General features: G+C 37.0%; 1 protein-coding gene across 1 annotated transcript in view; it reads left to right on the plus strand.

The window, feature by feature from the left end:
• Positions 1–9,981: 9,981 nt before the first annotated feature.
• MS3_00010877 (uncharacterized protein) overlaps positions 9,982–18,139 on the plus strand; it is a gene marked incomplete at both ends in the record, with an annotated part of 30,520 nt that continues 22,362 nt past the window's right edge. The window contains 4 exons of the mRNA XM_051219284.1: positions 9,982–10,074; positions 10,135–10,251; positions 11,819–11,901; positions 13,625–13,745. Coding sequence (XP_051065985.1) covers positions 9,982–10,074; positions 10,135–10,251; positions 11,819–11,901; positions 13,625–13,745 — 414 coding nt within the window. The remainder of the gene's footprint in view (positions 10,075–10,134; positions 10,252–11,818; positions 11,902–13,624; positions 13,746–18,139) is intronic.

Consider the following 18,139-nt stretch of genomic DNA (forward strand, 5'->3'; position numbering starts at 1 on the left):
AGTAAAATTTTACTAGTCGCTGAGTGTAAACAAAACGGCACTTAGCCTCATGACTATTTCCCATTTGATTTATTTTCCTCTCATTGAACCCAATCCGGGCCCACTGAGAGTGACTTCTTGTTACTATTTGGAACAAGGTAGTGTCTAGTGTTACCTGGTTCTCTAATCTGAGTCGTGAATCCATGATCTGATGTACCATGACTAGTCGTATAACCGTAGTATGCCCAAGCAAGAGAGAGCAATATTTAAAACATCCGTTGTATTACTTTCTTTTCGTCTATTTTCATACAGATAATGTTTCGTTTCGTTGACTGTTCCGAACACAGCATGTTTGTACAATAAATAATTATATCAATTCAACCGCTCCTATTGAGCTAGTTACATAGACCGAACTCAGAGGGCTTTATCTTTGCGTGTTCGTGAACATGTACCAGCATGGTTGGGAAAAGGATTTACTAAATCGGTTAACAGCACCATTCTTTCTCACTTGGTAGATAGTGAACATCATATCAAAATAGAGGAAGCCTTCTCAATTTTATATCAAGTTCTAAAATCACCTCAAGGAACCAGATTACAGTTGCTTTACATAGCCGATGCCATCTGGATCAACTCCAGAAAACGAAACGTATGTATCCGAAAAGGTATATCCACGAAAACATATTTAATTACTGTAATCCCAATGTATTTAACTCTCGTATAATCATCACGTAGAACTTTGATTTCGCGCGGGCCAAGAAATGAACCGAATAAGTTGTAATTTCGACATGTATTTCCCGATCAGTTGTTGCCGTTTTCTATCTGATTTATCTTTCAGATTATCTATACCCGGAGGATTCTTCCTATTCTTGATAACCTCCAGCGAAGTAGACCATAGTTCTACAAATTCAGATCATCCTACAATCTATGGTGTTCTCACTTGACAATGGTCATCTTAGATCGGTAAACGTAGACTGCTGACTTCATATTTTTACAAAGAACTAAATATTTCTATTTGTGGCTACTTTTGAAGTTCACAATTCACAAGTGTTTTCCATGTAGTTAACTCATCGCCTCGTGTAAAACATAGTTTATGTATGTTTAACGACACATAACACACTTTCACTTTGATTCCTCTGGGTGTAATGGTGTCCTGATTATGGTGTTGACTGCCATTGTTCAATGCTGATTTGTTTTAAAAGTCCATCATATTTGAATCACCTTGTTTCACTTGGTTTATTCATGGACAAGGAATTATCGTTTATGCAGAAAAACACAAATATTTACCCAGTTATTTCTCACATAAGTGAAACTGTACAAATTCAGTCCAAGGAGAGATAGTCATCAGGATCCTTCAACTTCGTTTTCTCTTCGTAAACAGAGAGAAATAGAGTTATGTATTTTTATGATGCTTAGGAGTATTTGAATTCTAGTATGAACTAAGAATCTCAGACATAACGTAATCGGATCAAGAAGTAATAGATAAGCACAAACGAATATACTGTATTTAGAATTCGAAATCAATCATTCTACAAGTACAAAGGAATCATTAGTTCATTCAAACACCACACCCGCCACAGCCTAAATTGGAGTTCAAGTGTCCGTAATCGATTGTACATCTCCTTCTTAAGTTCATCCTGTGTCTGTCGGACAGTGTTTTGGATAAGGACTCGGCATTATCTAGAATGTGCCATTAGTATTAAAATTATCAACCGAAATTGAAACAGACTCACCTGCTTCCTGGGATTGTGTAATCAGCATGTCGGTTGTGTTTGCACCCTATACCATTGAACCAGATAATGACTGCATCTGCAGCAAAATGAGAGCCATTATCTTTCAATAAAACCATGGGAACTCCTCGACTAAACACCTTTCTTAATGCTTGGATTGTGAAATCAGAATTTGGTGGAGTTTTGAGAAAAACATCAGACCACTTCGAAGAAGAACTAATGACTGCAAGTGCATAGTATTTGCCAAGAAACGGACCACAATAGTCTGCATGAATTCTCTGCCAGGCCTTAGACGATACTGGCCATGGAATCCACTTTGAAGGCTGGTTTTTCAATTGATGACATTTTTCACAATTGTTCGCTGTACGACATATATCCGCATTTATCTCTGGCCACCAATATGTGAGCCTTGCCAAGGAATTCATTTTTCAACACTAAAATGATCACTATGAAGATCTTCAAGAACAGATTTACGAAATGAAGGAGGGATGACAACACGATCCTTTAAACACAGAATACTATCAGGAGTAGTAGATAGCTCATCCCACTTTGAAAAACAGATAGGTAATCGACGTTTCAAATTAGCATTCCAGCCTTTCCATATAGCACTGTCTGTACATCTAAAGTATCTACGAGTTTCTCAAATGAGATCACGAAGTCTGACTAATAGGGGTCGCACTAACAAACAGTCTGAAGTATTAACAGGTTTATCTTGTAACGATTGTCAAGAAATGTACTCAACAAGTTGAATTTGTTTGGCATTTCTGTGCTGAACCGTATGGTCATATGCACACTATAGTATTCTAATTGTCGTATGAATTAGGAATTCCAGGATTAACGCAGTTGAATTAAGAAGACACAGGCACAACGAATGTACTGTATTTAGTATTCCAAATCGAGCATTCAACCAGTACAAAGGTGTCATTAGTCCATTCAAACACCACAAATACTCCATCGTTGAACCATAGCGGCTGAGGAACGTGCTAAGGATTTTTCAGGATGATAAATAAACTTTAAAGCTTCATGATCAGTAACAATAGTGAATTTCTTTTCGAACAAATATTTATGAAGTCTTTTAACAGCCCAAAAAACAGCTAATGCTTCTCGTTGAGTCTGTGAATAACCTAGTTCAGTAACAGTAAGGTTGCGTGAAACACAAACAACTAGTTTACCTTCCTGCTCCAAAAGTGTGCCAACGCCCAGAGGTGATGCATTAGTAATAAGCACAGAATGTACACTGGGGAGTAAGTTCGACGAACAGCAAAACTTTGAAGAAACTTTAGTAGATCTCGTAAGCTCAACTCCTGTTCCTCACCCTATTTGAATGAATTGGATGTCAAAATATCGAACAAACAATTTGCACGACAAGAAAAATTAGGAATAAAACGGGAATGGTGTTGAAGATCACCCAGTAGTAAACATAATTCCGTAAGATTTTTTGGATACGGTGCATTTGTCAGTGGAGCTAGTCGTTCCATATCTGGGTTTGAAGATAAGCATCTTTTAGGTCACCTTTCGGGAACACTTTAGAACCATGTAGTCAATCTAGAATGTCTTAAGCCTCTACCGTCGTGCATGTTTGCTTCAACAAACGGGAATTCAATGTTAATCTATAGTCACCACAAATTCTAGGGGTCTTGCCGTACGACTTCAGTGGCGTAACGATAGGAGTACCTCATGCTGAAGACTGAATCGGTTCAATTATGCCTTTCGCACACAACTCGTTTAATGTCTTATGTACTGCTTCTCGAAGACCATGAAGAATTATTCGTCTTTTAAGAAAGACGGGATCACCCTGTACGTGAAGTTTTATAGGCTGAATTTTCATACCTCTACTGCACTTAGCACACAGAGCTATCAAATCTTTAAGTAAAGCATCCGAATTTTCTTTAGAAACTGGGAAAGACAACTCCACCTTAAGCTTTTTCAAATTCTTTAAACCCAGTATTGACAGTTCTGTTTCGCTAACTAGAAATTTACAAGGTATGTATGAATAATTATCATCTCTTATTAGCAATTCACAACATCCTCGTATGGGCAGTCTGTGTCCATTAATCCTCAATATTGATATTTCGGTGAGTCGTACCACAACGTTAAGACCTAAAGATTTCTCTTATCAAAGACCAACAATCGAATTGTTTCTTGACATTAGGGCTGCCTTCGATTCTTTGGATAGGACTGTTCTCTGGGGTTGTCTATTGAAGAAGTGTGTGCCTGAGAAGTTTATTAACATCCTAAAAGCCCTATATACAAACACCTCAGGCAGAGTGAGGGCATACAATCACCCTTCTCCATTGTTCCATTCGAGCAGTGGGGTTATACAGGGTCGACCAATCTCACCATTCATCTTCAATTTTGCCATCGATGACATTCTGGAAACAGCTCTGATGGATGTGAGTAATGGCGGTGTGGATCTGTTGCCTGAAGAAAGACTTCTCGGCCCTGAGTATGCGGATGATATTGTCTTATTGTGCGTTAACGCCCAAGGCATGCAATCCACACATAAACAGTTGTCAATCAGTGTCCTTAGGTATGGTATGTGCTTTGCACCTTCGCAGTGCACAGCACTTCTACAAGACTGGCAGGATTCCAATCCTGTCCTCACCCTGGATGATGAACAGGTAGAAGAAGTCAAGAAGTTCGTGTATCTGGGTAGCTGCATAAGTGCTGGTGGGGGTGTGAATGATGAGATCAATGCACGTATAGTAAGAGCTAGAGCGGCTTATGCCAATCTGGGCCACCTTTGGCGCCTTCGCGATGTAAGTCTAACTGTAAAAGGTCGGATCTACAATGCGTCGGTGAGAGTAGTTTTGCTCTATGCTCGTGAAACCTGACCTCTCCGAGTTGACGGTATTAGACGACTCTCTGTGTTCGATCATCGTTGTCTCCGAAGGATTGCTCACATCCAGTGGCAACACCTTGCTAGTAACGCGGGGGTTCAGCATCGTGTGTTCGGGCACAGAGACGATAATCCAATTGATGTCACCATCTTGAAACACCAACTTCGGTAGCTTGGACATGTTCTATGAATGCCATCCCAGAGATTTCCACGTCGTGCATTATTTGCCGACTCTGGGACTGGTCGGAAAATGGTGGTTGGAAAAAGCGGAGAGGTGATCAGTGTAGGACATGGTGTCGTGGCATGAAAGAAAGCTGCAAAAAACTGGCTTGTGTTGGTCCTTCACGACTCCCTGGCTGGGGTCCGAGAGATGGTGCAGCACAGTGGCTATAGACGTTATCAGATATGGCTCAGAATATAAGCCAGTGGCGATCCTGCAGTAACCTTCTTTTACTTTCTTCATTAAAAAAATGGTTGTATCTTCCTGAACCAAAGGAATCTTCTGATTGTACCTCTCCGTTCCTCCATTACTACTATTATCATTATTACACTACCTTACACCAACCTCTTCGTTATTGTTCTCCTTTTTTACGCTCTCTACCTTTTCTCCTTCTCTTTAAATCCTCATTGTTTTGTGTGTCGCAAATATATTTGCGCACTCTTGTACAAATATTTACGTGCCCAAATAAATAAATAATGAGTTTGGATGCCAGGTTTCGACCCGAATATTGCGAGTAAAGGCTTGTTATCTGCAAGAAGCGTGAATCATCGACCGTACAGGAACTTGTGGAAACGGCGCACGGCAAACACAAGCGCTAGAACTTCCTTTTTTACCTGGCTGTATTTTTTTCTGAGGTTAGTGTGCGGGAAGCATGCATAACGGCTTTTTCCGACGCATCCGGAAACTGATGTGAGATAACTGTGACTAGGCCATACTCTGAAGCGTCTGCCGCTACGATGATCGGCATGTCTGGATCGTAGTGTGTCAACAGCAATTCCGAACTAATAATCGACTTCACTTTACAAAATGCAGCGTCACACTGTTTAGTCCAGTCCCAAGAGCTGTTCTTCTTCAGTAAGCTATTGAGTGGAGTGCGAATATCATGCATCGATGGAACGAACGCCGAGTAATAGATGACAAGTCCCAGGAAGGAACTTAGTGCCGAGACATTGGTGGGAGTGGGCACTAGTTTAATAAATCGGATATTCTCAAGATCCGGTCTGCGGCCGTCGGCATCGAAAACGAACACCAAGTACTTAACCGACAGCAAATAAAACCGGAACCCGTTGTCACTGATGCGTTGCTCAGCTTTCAATAATTTAAACAGTACTAGACATATACAAATGATAGCATAAATGTTCATGATGAAATTTCTGAAGATGGAATATCTTATCCACCTTCATATAGTTTATATAATATTGAAAGAATGTGAAAATCTCATAAATCTCTTCCATGAAAGTACAGTATTTTGATATTTTTCCATGACCTCATTTTATAATAGAAGCAAAGTAAACTCACATAGAGTATACATGCATGTGAACAACATACGTTCACAGCAAATGTATCTAAAATACAATTTCACATCATGTTGATCGCATTACTTATCACACGATTGAGAACTGAGACTGGTGTTTTTGATAATGTCAGTTAATGAAATATTGTGCGTTGAATAAAAATCATCAACTTCATGCACGATCTTCGAGAATGTTTTACAGATCGCTATAGAAAACAGTTGAGTTGGAGAAAGTAGACACTAGTTAATTATTGGTTTCAGATTGATTGATAGATATTATAACTAATGTCTGGTGTGTCATACTTTTTTTTCCAAGATTTGTGTTTACTTGTTTACTAATTAATGCATGTGCCTGTCGGAAAAGTTAAACATTCCTGATTTAGGTTGTGTGTGTGGTGTTAGTTGAGTATCTAGTATAGATTAAATAAATCGTATACGCAACAAACTATCCATTGTTCATCTGAGTTTTTTTGGAAGGAATCAAATCTCATTCAAGTGTCGGTGAAATTTTTAGAATGAACCTATGCTTTTATGCCTCGTTAACATGGCACTTTTTATCAACAATATCAATGATCTTAAACTGCTATTCAAAAAGTACTTAGTAAATTAGTATCAGAAGGAGTTTTGTGGAGATTGTAATAATTTCAACGGTAGAGATCATGAGTCAATTGAAGCCAAACCACCATGGAAAAACTGGAAGCACTGGACGGCCGTTTCGTTCAATTGCGGGGCTCCTCAACAGTGCGCATTCACGACTCCGCCTCGCGAGATCCCAACCCAAGACTTATCGGTCTCGCGTGCGAACGCTTAACCACTAGATCAGTAAGACGGCAGGAATCCAACGTTGGTAATGTCTAACTTCAACACATCCGCCATTGTCATCAGTGAGTTACTACCTCACAACTGACCCGGTTGAACTCAACTGTTCACTGCTTCTCGTGGATGAGGACTACTGAGGAGTCCCACAATTGAACGAAACGGCCGTCCAGTGCTTCAAGGTTTTACATGGTGGTCTAGCTTCAGTTGACTCATGATCTCAACTGTTGAACTTATTAAATTATGGCTTTAAACAACTCATCTATGTAATCCTACTACGACTTTGAATAATATTGGATACTGACTGAATTTATATTTGATTCAGAAAGTGGAATCATCTTTTCAGTATGACTTAGGTATAATAAGCATCTGTTCACTAATGATTGTAAAGAGTGTGAAGAAAAATTCAAACTGAGGTTATTGATACGAAACTCGGTTTTTCTGAACATGAGAAGTTTTGTATTTTCATTTCATACAGATAAATTCACTTAATGCAAACTGTAAGGCGTCTGGCATGTGTATTAGAAGAGTGATTTCCATACAACATTTCAATGCCTTCCACTTGTAAAAAGACCAGCGATTTGGCAGACAAATGTTAGAGTTTCAGTCTAACGAAGACATCCGTAGACATTTTCAAATGCTTTAAATTTATGTACGGTTGTCGATCTGAAGCAAATGCAGCCATAATAAAAAATCTTTACAATGATCGAAGTAAATCTCAATATCGGTCTAAAATGCTTGTTGGAAAAATATCGAAGAATGATGAACTTGAAGCGCGATGCACATCTGGTAGAAAGTGATAGTTTACACCCAGAATTCAGTGCTTTAAGGAACTCTTTCAATCGAAATATGGATGTATCCTAATAACGACTTACAAGCCAATTGAAACTCGAGATGATTTGCTAGTGATGCGATGAATTGCATTCGACTAAACTTTTTTCATGATAAAAAGGACGTTTCGTTACGGTATATAGGATCATACTCAAGTAAGTCGTGAAAGCAATCCAAGGACTGTAGATGGTTGGCAAAGGTTCTACAAGAGAAACTCGAAGCAGATGTTAAAAATGACACTAGGTAACTCTAACGCTGTTTTAGTCATCCAAGACACCTAATTTTCGTCAGAAAAGAATAGCATGGCCGTCTAGTTTTACCGCAAGTTGATTCAAATTCAGGTGGATACAAAATACAACATAATGATGATTCCTAGAGTGACTTGGACAAAACTTGGTCAACTAGAATTTCAGCCCACACTTATAGTTTTAAGAGTGCATCAAGAACTGATATTACTCTTTTCGAGGAAGTGCATCCGGTTTTTACAGAAGGTTACAATACTATGCGACGTAAACTTTACGCTTCCGAGAATCTACATAATAAACGGTTGAGAATAAACCGGATCAGTAAATCTGGGTAAAAGAACCTAAGTTTAAATATTGTTTGCAATATTATCAACCTCGATCTCTTTCGATTAACTGCATCTAGTTATGAGTAAAAGATTCGTGATGAATGTTTTCAGATGTCTATGAAGTGGAACTGTGCTGACAGAAAAAATTATATGGATGTATTTGGTAGGTTCATTGCTTTTTTTAAATGGACGTCCTCATCAAAATATACTCCATTCGAAAGTAATGGCACTATTTATCAGAATCCTATTCTTTTACCGTTAACAGTAACAGAATTCAAGAGATTCCTATTTATGCGAACAAAATATATTTAATTTCAGTTCAACAATATCATATATAGTCAAACGGATGATGTAGCAATGAAACGTTCACTGAGTTCAATTAAGGCAGACATCTTTATGGGTTATCACAAAAACATGGAGCTTAAACATTCTATTAACGCGATGATGGAATGATCCACTTGTGTTGATGACACTTATTTAAGTAACTTGTTATTGTTCGTTCATTGTTAGTAGTAGTTTTACCATTATTATCGTTATTGGTTTTATTGAATGTTATATGTTTTGTATAATTTAGAATTCACAGCACAAACTATATTAACAAGTTTCTTTTACAAAACAAAAACAAACCATACCTGAATACATATATACATGAATATAAGTAAATAAGCTACTTGTAATTAAATGAGTTGTTTTTTAATCAAATAAGAATCTGTATAGCTTCTAATTAGCAATATCTTCAAGAATACCAGTTATTGACTAGGTCCACTTTTACAACCTGTTTGTCATATAGTGTATTTGCTAGATAATATATTCTAAAGCTGGTCAGCGGCCTATGCTCCATTGGGAGTAACAGGCGTAAGTAAGTAAGTAAGTAAGCATCTATAATTTTTGTGCATGAATGGATTCTAATGTATTAACGCCTCATTCTACCACATAATATACAAAAAGAAAGGTACAAATGAAGTTCATGGTTAGTACTTGATAAGATAACAACTACCAAGAGTTTGTAAGACTTTAGATAATTATCAACAACTATACTCATAATGATGTCAGACGTTTCAACACACACCCTGCTAACTGCCTTCAGCACTCTGAGCACGCAAACATTAACCGGTTTTCAAATCACAATACTTGTAATATGACTTCATGGTAATATCAATAACTGTTGACAGATAATTTTTTCACCAGTGAGAGGTTTCTATGCCTGTGCCATCGGAAGAAAGAATATAATGACACACCAAAATTAAGTAACTCTGAATGTCAAACTGACAGTGATGATAACAACATCAAAATCTCCACACTGAATAATACTTGTGTTAAGTAGATTCTCTGAATAACTAACATAAGATTCTAGTTTGAAATTATAACAAACATTGATAGTTTAACATGAAGATGAATATGATCCATGAAATAGTGTTGCTTTACAAAAGTGGAGTAATGTGAAAATAATAAATAACAACAACTTAAACATGAGATTAACATGATGTAAAATTGTATTCTAGATACATTTGCTGTGAACGTATGTTGTTCACATGCATGTATACTCTATGTGAGTTTACTTTGCTTCTATTATAAAATGAGGTCATGGAAAAATAACGAAATACTGTACTTTCATGAAAGAGATTTATGAGATTTTCACATTCTTTCAATATTATATAAACCATATGAAGGTGGATAAGATATTCCATCTTCAGAAATTTCATCATGAACATTTATGCAATCATTTGTATATGTCTAGTACTGTTTAAATTATTGAAATCTGAATATGTTTGTCCTATTGTTGAAAATGAGAAACTGGCAAGTTATCAACTATGAATAATGAATAATATACATATATATATATATGTATTGTTTCAGAGTGATAGTATCTATTCACAAAATATTGTTAAACGGTCATCGAATCGTCTTAATTTGAAAATCACACCAGTTTATGATAGAAAAGTTGTAACGAGTAAAGCGTTTTCAAAAATCAAAGTGAGTTTCAGTATGTTTGAGTGATAACAACTATGTTCTATAACAAAATTCACTGAAGCCATAAGAAGGTGTACATTTCATACTAATCTTCATAAACATGTCTCATTGATAGATCACTTAATTATCTTAAATATTATAAATAAGAAAGTGTGAGGAGAAATAAAGAATCGTGATAGTAGTTCTTAAAGCATGAAAACAATACTAGTTTAGTGATTGTAAGATATAGAGAAGAATATATGATCTATGCATTAGTTATTGTACAGATGATTGAGTGTATGAAAGTTCATTAAACACTATCTATCTTTATGCACAAAACTAAGAGATATTATAGTGTTTTGTTAGGTTATTTTATTTGTAAATAAATCAAAAAATCAAACGATATTACAAATAAGATGGTGGTTGTAGGTAGTCAACAGGAAATACTGAACCTAGGTTTCGTGCTAATTGGCACTCATCAGCATGGTGTACTAGTAATCTTGAAGGAACTGATGCTCTCTTACGGATTCGATCCCGTGTCACTCAGCTTCACAGTCAGAGACATTACCACCGGGACGCGACTGATTTTCTGTAGGACTGAGATGTATTTACAATTGATTGATCAGCATGCAGTGATATCACAAATATCCGTCAATTATAAACTGTCAGAAACACTATTTTGCTTGTCCTTCAGTTTGCATGATAAGACAAATGACATTATCGTTCACATTTTGAAAAGTAGTGTCTAGTTATTATGCTAACTCATTTATATATTCTTTCATTACTGACTATTCTGAACATATGTGGTAATTGACTAAATACAGTTGTACAATAACTACTCTAAATAGTTTACAGTTGATTCAGTTTGTAAAAAGATAAATTTTATATTTGAAATAATAGTTCTCATCTTATTGTGACTATTCAAACTTTAATATGAAATAAACAACGCTTTGTAACGTTTGTTCAATAACTTCTTATAAAATATTTTGGCACTTGATACCACATTATTATTATCAGAGGGGTTTTAGTGAACATTATAGTAATCTGATAGATGAGATCATAAGTCAATTGAAGCTAGACTATCATCAAAAACCTGGAAGCACTGGATGGCCAACTCATTATATCGTGGAACTTCTCAGAAGTGCGCATTTGTAATCCCACCTCGCAAAATCTCGCACACGGACGCTTAACCCCTATCCACTGAGTCGGTCGGCATCTAATGGAGTTAATGTTTAACTCTAACTAATCCACAAAATTGAGCGACACATGCACCACTGTATTCAGTGAGTTACTATCGCACAACAGACTCGGCTGAACGCCACTGGTCAATGCTTCTCACTAGAACTCCAGGAGATTCTTCTAGTGAGAATCAGTGACCACCGGAGTTCTACCGGGTCTGTTGTGATGTGATAATTCACTGAAGACAGTGGTGCATGTGTCTCTGAATTTCGTGGATTAGTTGAAGTTAAACATTAACTCCATTGGGTGCCGACTGCCTCACTGATCTAAAGGTAAAACGTTTTAGAATGTATCGATTCTACATCAATATTTCGGAACTAACTAAGTGATATTTTTGAATTTTTTTTAATAGAGAGCAGTTGAGGGTGCTGTCAAATTCTGGGAGAAAGCTCTAATTGTTGAGGTGAAAAAACCTGAGAATGTAGTTATTCAGAGGTAAATAATATTTCATATATAGTGATAAACTAAAAAGAAAATCATTTAACTTTTAAATGACGTTATCTTTATTCAGTCTTAGTTAACTTACTGTTGGGTAGATCGAATGATTTGCTGCTAATTTCTAGTCACTAAGCAACTACAACACTACTGGTATTGTTTGAGACAAATTGAAACTAATGTGAACATGGCTTTTATCTGTAATATGAATAATCTTGTTAGAATTGTCGAAGTTGAATACACGGCTTATACTTCCCATTGTATATCGATGAGCAATAGATATTGCTTTATTTTCATGTCCTTAAAACGATCTATTTGCATTTGCTCAGTGATAGGTGCTTTTTCAACTGAGCGCGTATGAATAATCAACTCAGCTTCAAAATAGTATACAGTATTAAGTGAGCTGACATAGTGCAGTTTAGACATTTATTGATTAACATACAATACGTGTACTGTTCAATGTTCAGTGTCTTATGTTCAGCACTCGTTTTCCTAAATATCACTGTACTTAAGAAATCGCTTCATCACTGAAGATCGATTTGCTTATTATATTAACATAATTCAACTCGCCTAGAGTCCCTCCAGGGGCCACTGCTCGAATAAAGGAGGGGGGTTGGGCATGGGGTTAGCGACCCCATCCAGTAGAAAACCAGAAAAAATTATCCGAACCTTTTAAGCTGGTCGGCGGCCTATGCCCCATTGTGAGTAACAGGCGTAAGTAAGTAAGTAAGTAAGTAAGTAAGTAAGTAAGTAAAGTAAGTAAGTAAGTAAGTAAGTAAGTAAGTAAGTAAGTAAGTAAGTAGTAAGTAAGAAGTAGTAAGTGAAGCAAGTGGCAGGAGCAAGTGGTGAGTGAGTGAGCAAGTGGTGGTGGTGGTGAGTGAGTGAGTGAGCAAGTGAGTGAGTGGTGAGTGAGTAGTGAAGTGAGGCAGGGGTAAGTGGAAGTGGCAAGTGAGTAAGTAAGTGAGTGGTGAGTAAGTAAGTATTATTAATTATAAGTAAGTAAGTAAGTAAGTAAAGTAAGTAAAGGCAAGTAAAGTGCAAGGCAAGTAAGTAAGTAAGTAGTAAGCAAGTAAGTGAAGTAAGCAAGTAAGCAAGTAAGCAAGTAAGTAAGCAAGTAAGCAAGCAAGTAAGTAAGTAAGTAAGTAAGTAAGCAAGTAAGTAAGTAAGTAAGTAAGTAAGTAAGTAAGTAAGTAAGTAAGTAAGTAAGGTAATGTAATCTGGTGTTTACCTGTTTCTATACTTAAGCAAGTAGGTAGAATTGACATTACTTTTAACTAGATTTTAATACTGATGGCAAATTATTAAAAATCAATTAGGAATAATGAATCATGATTTATATAAATTCACTTGGTTTTGTTTCATTGAATCTTCCGATTGGTGTTTAGGACTTCAATTGATCAGTCTCTTATAAGCATATGTGTATATTGTGTGTATTGCTTAGATTTTGCTTTAAGTCACAAACATTCTAAGCAGAGATGGATAGTGGCTAGCAGTGGAATCCAGAACGTGCGTTTCGTCCTTGTTGTGACTCGTCAGTCGGATAGTTTGTAATGTCAAAAAATATTTTCATCATATAAAAATCATAAATGTTATTCCCAAACACCTACATTGTTTTATTTTTCAAACCCTTCTTATTTATCAAGAAAGGTGAGAAACTACTTTTCAAGTCGTTAGATAATTCAAATAGATTGATTTTATTAAAATTGATTCATTTGTCTTTTAGAACATGTGAATTAGGTTCAATGGTTACCAGTTCAACTGAAAACAAACCACACTGTAGAAGAGACACTTGTAAAAAAAGTGAAACATGTTTTGATATGGAAATTCCTAATAAATATTTATCAGTAAGTGAATGAAAGTACAGATGTGATTTTCCATATAATGTGATATTTCTTAAATAATCATCACTTTTTCTATATATTATCCTATTTTGAAAACTTTATTCAAGCCTTTATTGCCCTTACAACTATCAGTACACTTGTCGTTACACAGTCGATCTGTACTTCTTTCTTATTATATTTAGTTACACAACCTATTTTATTGTGATCATTGGTTGAACGGTGAGACTATGATTTATTTTGATGACCTTTGAACGACTCTTAAGTGACCTTGGGAAATTTCAGGTGATCAGAAAACATTCAATATGAAATAAGAATACATTATACAAAACCAAAAGTCTACAGTAGGTACACTTCTTTGAAACAGTTTAAAAGCATTTCAGGGTTAGAAAGAGCCTCTACGATGTCGGTAACTAAGTCTAGATAAGTATAGATTTGCTCTTCAGTCGCCTGTGTGTACTGTGGTGTCTAAATTCACACAGTTGTTGTAGCCTATCGGTTTCTCATGTGCTGGAAGTGTCTCTTTCGAGATTATCTATCATATATACCAGGGATCTGATAAGTATACTTAAGGACCTGTTACTTACGTAGTCTTCTTTAACACTTCTTATATTGAATTCGCGTTTTACTACGAGTATTTCATTGATTTCCACGATATTCCCGATTCCTCCAAACGACTGATTCATGCTTGTTATTTTCATTGCACGTATATCTCGACAGTACTCATACCATTGAACTGCCGAGGTTTCAATAACACCTGCAAAGTTTGAAGTCAGTATTACTGGCGCTTATATTATCCATTTTGCAAAAATTATCATAATTTTTCTTAGTATCAACCTGGGTTGGGACAAAAAAAGTATCGTAGCAAACATTTACCTTCAACATATATTACATCAAAATACAACACTGTGACGATAGTCTGAACAACTTTCTGCGGTCATTTGATCACCGCAATTACAAAAAAAGGAGCAGAATAATCACATCTGTCGTCGCCTACCAACTATGGCATCCTTTTTAAAATCTACTGTTGACTGATCGTACGCGAGCATTGGGCACTGAAATAGGTTCGCTCGCTCACTAGCTTCTGATTGTCTCATACATAAATTATAGTCTCACCGACTGAACTGCGATCCAGCTAGGAAACATTAAAACGACTGTGGTTCGAAGCCACAATTCACAACTTCCTCTTATTAGTGTAAAGTTTTTCTAACATTTTCCTTAGCACTTTCCATACATGTCAACCATTAATATTATTCAGTTTAAAATTGCATAATTGCATTTTACTGTTTAAGAATGGATGTAAAAGCCAAAACGTTCTACAATTATTGACTTCTTCTAATCAAGAAGCCCTATTATTCACTGTAACAGCTGTTAAAATTCACTTTTGAACGTGGTTATAGCCAGAGATGATCTTTACCCTAGCTTGCTACACTTTCAAGGTTTCCATTGAGCTTAATTAATTTTATCGAATTTCAACCACCAAGATAAGGCAATTCTCATTGATCAAGTAGTTTACATAGGAAAACAAACACAACCTATCAAATATTGCAAATTCTAATGGGAGTAAAAATTCAAAATTTTGTTGCTTACAACATTTCCGTTGACAGAGTTGCTCTACCGTGGTGGTTAAAATCCGAAAATTTATCTGCAATAGTATGAAATTAATAAGTGTAATAATAAAAATAGTTGGTTATTGTGAATTCGTGGTAGAATTCTTACTTATAAACGAAATAATGACGTATTAATTACTCACAAGTTATTTATTTAATGGTGTATAATGCTCTTAAGAAGTGTATGACTTGATAAAACCGGTAAGCTATATTTGTGTGACCCAGCGTACAGAAGAAATAACACTGCAGCTGATTGCAACTATGCTTTGCCTCTCAGATGAATAATGTATGCTACGAAAATTTTGAAACTATCTAATATGTCAACATTGTGAAGACGATTAACTAAAACTGTAGGTTTGAACTACTTAAACACAATGTGATTCATACTGCAGATATCCCGTGTAACGATTCGTTTTCCATGCGATTAAACGAAATCGTTTAAGACAAAGATTGTTACCTCTGACAAAAACAGATGGCTAATGCTCCTTATTCGATCTTCTGTCAAAGATAGAACTATGGGCTTCGCTCATCGAAGACACGTAGTATTTCATGGTCACGAGTCATTGGCTATCCATCTACCATACAAACATGGGTGAAAGACTGACATCCCCAGCCAATAACTTGTCTGATTTCTTTTATACAGGATATTTGTAGATCTCATCGACCACTGATGATACCCTCTCCTATGATATACGTATTTGAAATGAAAATGGTTCTCTGAGATGACTATTCCATATAATAAAAATTACCGATTTCCGTAAACTGTTAATTGTCTGTCTAACTCTCCTTCAGTTGCAAATATCTACCCCAAAAACATCTTCAGCAAAATACTATCCGCCTCGCTGTTCTACGTAAACGTGTGTTAAAAAGATTTTTAAAATACTGCTCCTTTGATGTTGAAAATTTTGATTCATCTGAAAATAGGCTCACCATTGAACGACTAGACTTACTTACTTACGCCTGTTACTCTTAATGGAGCATAGGCCAAAGACATGCATTCTCCAACCCACTCTGTCCTGGACCTTCTCTTCTAGTTCCATCCAATTCTTGTTCATTTTTCTCATGTCTATCTCCATTTCCCGGCGTAATGTGTACTTTGGTCTTCCTCTCGTCCTTTGACCTTCAGGATTCCATGTGAGGGCTTGTCTTGTGACGCAGTTGGGTGCTTTCCTCAATGTGTGTTCTATCCACTTCCAGCGCTTCTTCCTGATTTCTTCCTCCGCTGGGATCTGGTTTGTTCTCTCCCACAGTATGTTGTTGCTAATAGTGTCCGGTCAACGGATCCGAAGTATTTTGCGTAGACAATTGTTAATAAACACCTGTATCTTGTGGATGATGGCTTTTGTAGTTCTCCAGGTTTCTTCCCCATACAGTAGAACTGTCTTGACATTTTTATTGAGAATCCTGACCTTGGTGTTGGTTGACAGTTGCTTTGAGCTCCAGATGTTCTTCAGTTATAAATATGCTGCTCTTGCTTTGCCGATCCGCGCCTTCACATCTGCATCAAATCCACCCTGTTCATCAATGATGCTGCCCAAATACGTAAAGGTTTTTACATCTTCCAAATCTTCGCCATCAATTGTGATTGGATTGGTGCATGCTGTGTTGTATCGGAGAATCTAGCTTTTCCCTTTGTGTATATTGAGACCTATTGCTGCTGAGGCTGCTACCACACTGGTCGTCTTCTCTTGCATCTGTTGTTGCGTTTACGATAGAAGGGCCAGATCGTCTGCAAAGTCTAGATCATCCAACTGCATCTTAGTTGTCCATTGTATCCCGCGCTTCCCTTCAGACGTTGACGTCTTCATGATCCAGTCGATCACCAGGAGAAAGAGAAAGGGTGAGAGTAAGCAACCTTGCCTGACACCAGTCTTCACTTCGAACGACTTTGTCAACTGTCCTCCATGTACGATTTTGCAGTGTAATCCATCACATGCGTTCTGTATGATATTGACTATCTTCTGAGGCACGCCGTAGTGTCGAAGAAGTTTCCATAGTGTTGTTCTGTCCACGCTATCAAATGCCTTTTCGTAGTCAATGAAGTTGATGTAGAGTGATGAATTCCATTCAATTGATTGTTCCACAATTATCCGTAGAGTTGCGATATGGTCTGTACACGATCTATCCTCACGGAATCCTGCCTGTTGGTCACGAAGTTAGGCGTCTACAGAGTCCTTCATCCTGTTTGACAATAACTTGTTGAAGACTTTCCCGGTATTGAGAGAAGAGTGATGCCTCTGTAGTTATCACACTTGCTGAGATCGCCTTTCTCTGTTATTTCGATTAGAATTCCTTCTTTCCAGTCTTTTGGTACTTGTTCCTCATCTCAAATCTTTCTGAAGAGAATGTGGAGTAACCTTGCAGTTACCGCTACGTCTGATTTCAATGCCTCTGCTGGAATGTTGTCTGGTCCTTCTGCTTTCCCACTCTTGATTTGTCTGATGGCCATGCTGATTTCTTCAATTGTTGGTGGGCCAACATCGATTGGGAGGTCCGTGGGTGCTGCTTCGATATTGGGTGGATTGAGTGGGACTGACCGATTCGAGAGTTCTTCGACGTGTTATACCCACCTTTTTCGTTGCTCTTCAATGTTAGTGATTACCTCGCTTTTCCTGCTTTTCACTGGTCACTCCGGTTTACGGTGATTTTCAGAGAGTTTCTTTGTCGTGTCATACAATTGTCTCATGTTTCCTTCTCTTGCAGCCTTTTCCGCCGTCGTTGCTAAATCTTCCACATATTTACGTTTGTCGGTTCTAATGCTCCTCTTCGCTTGTTTGTTTACTTCTGTGT

The sequence above is a fragment of the Schistosoma haematobium genome, chromosome 4 (genome assembly GCF_000699445.3).
Source record: "Schistosoma haematobium chromosome 4, whole genome shotgun sequence".
Lineage (NCBI taxonomy): Eukaryota > Metazoa > Platyhelminthes > Trematoda > Strigeidida > Schistosomatidae > Schistosoma > Schistosoma haematobium.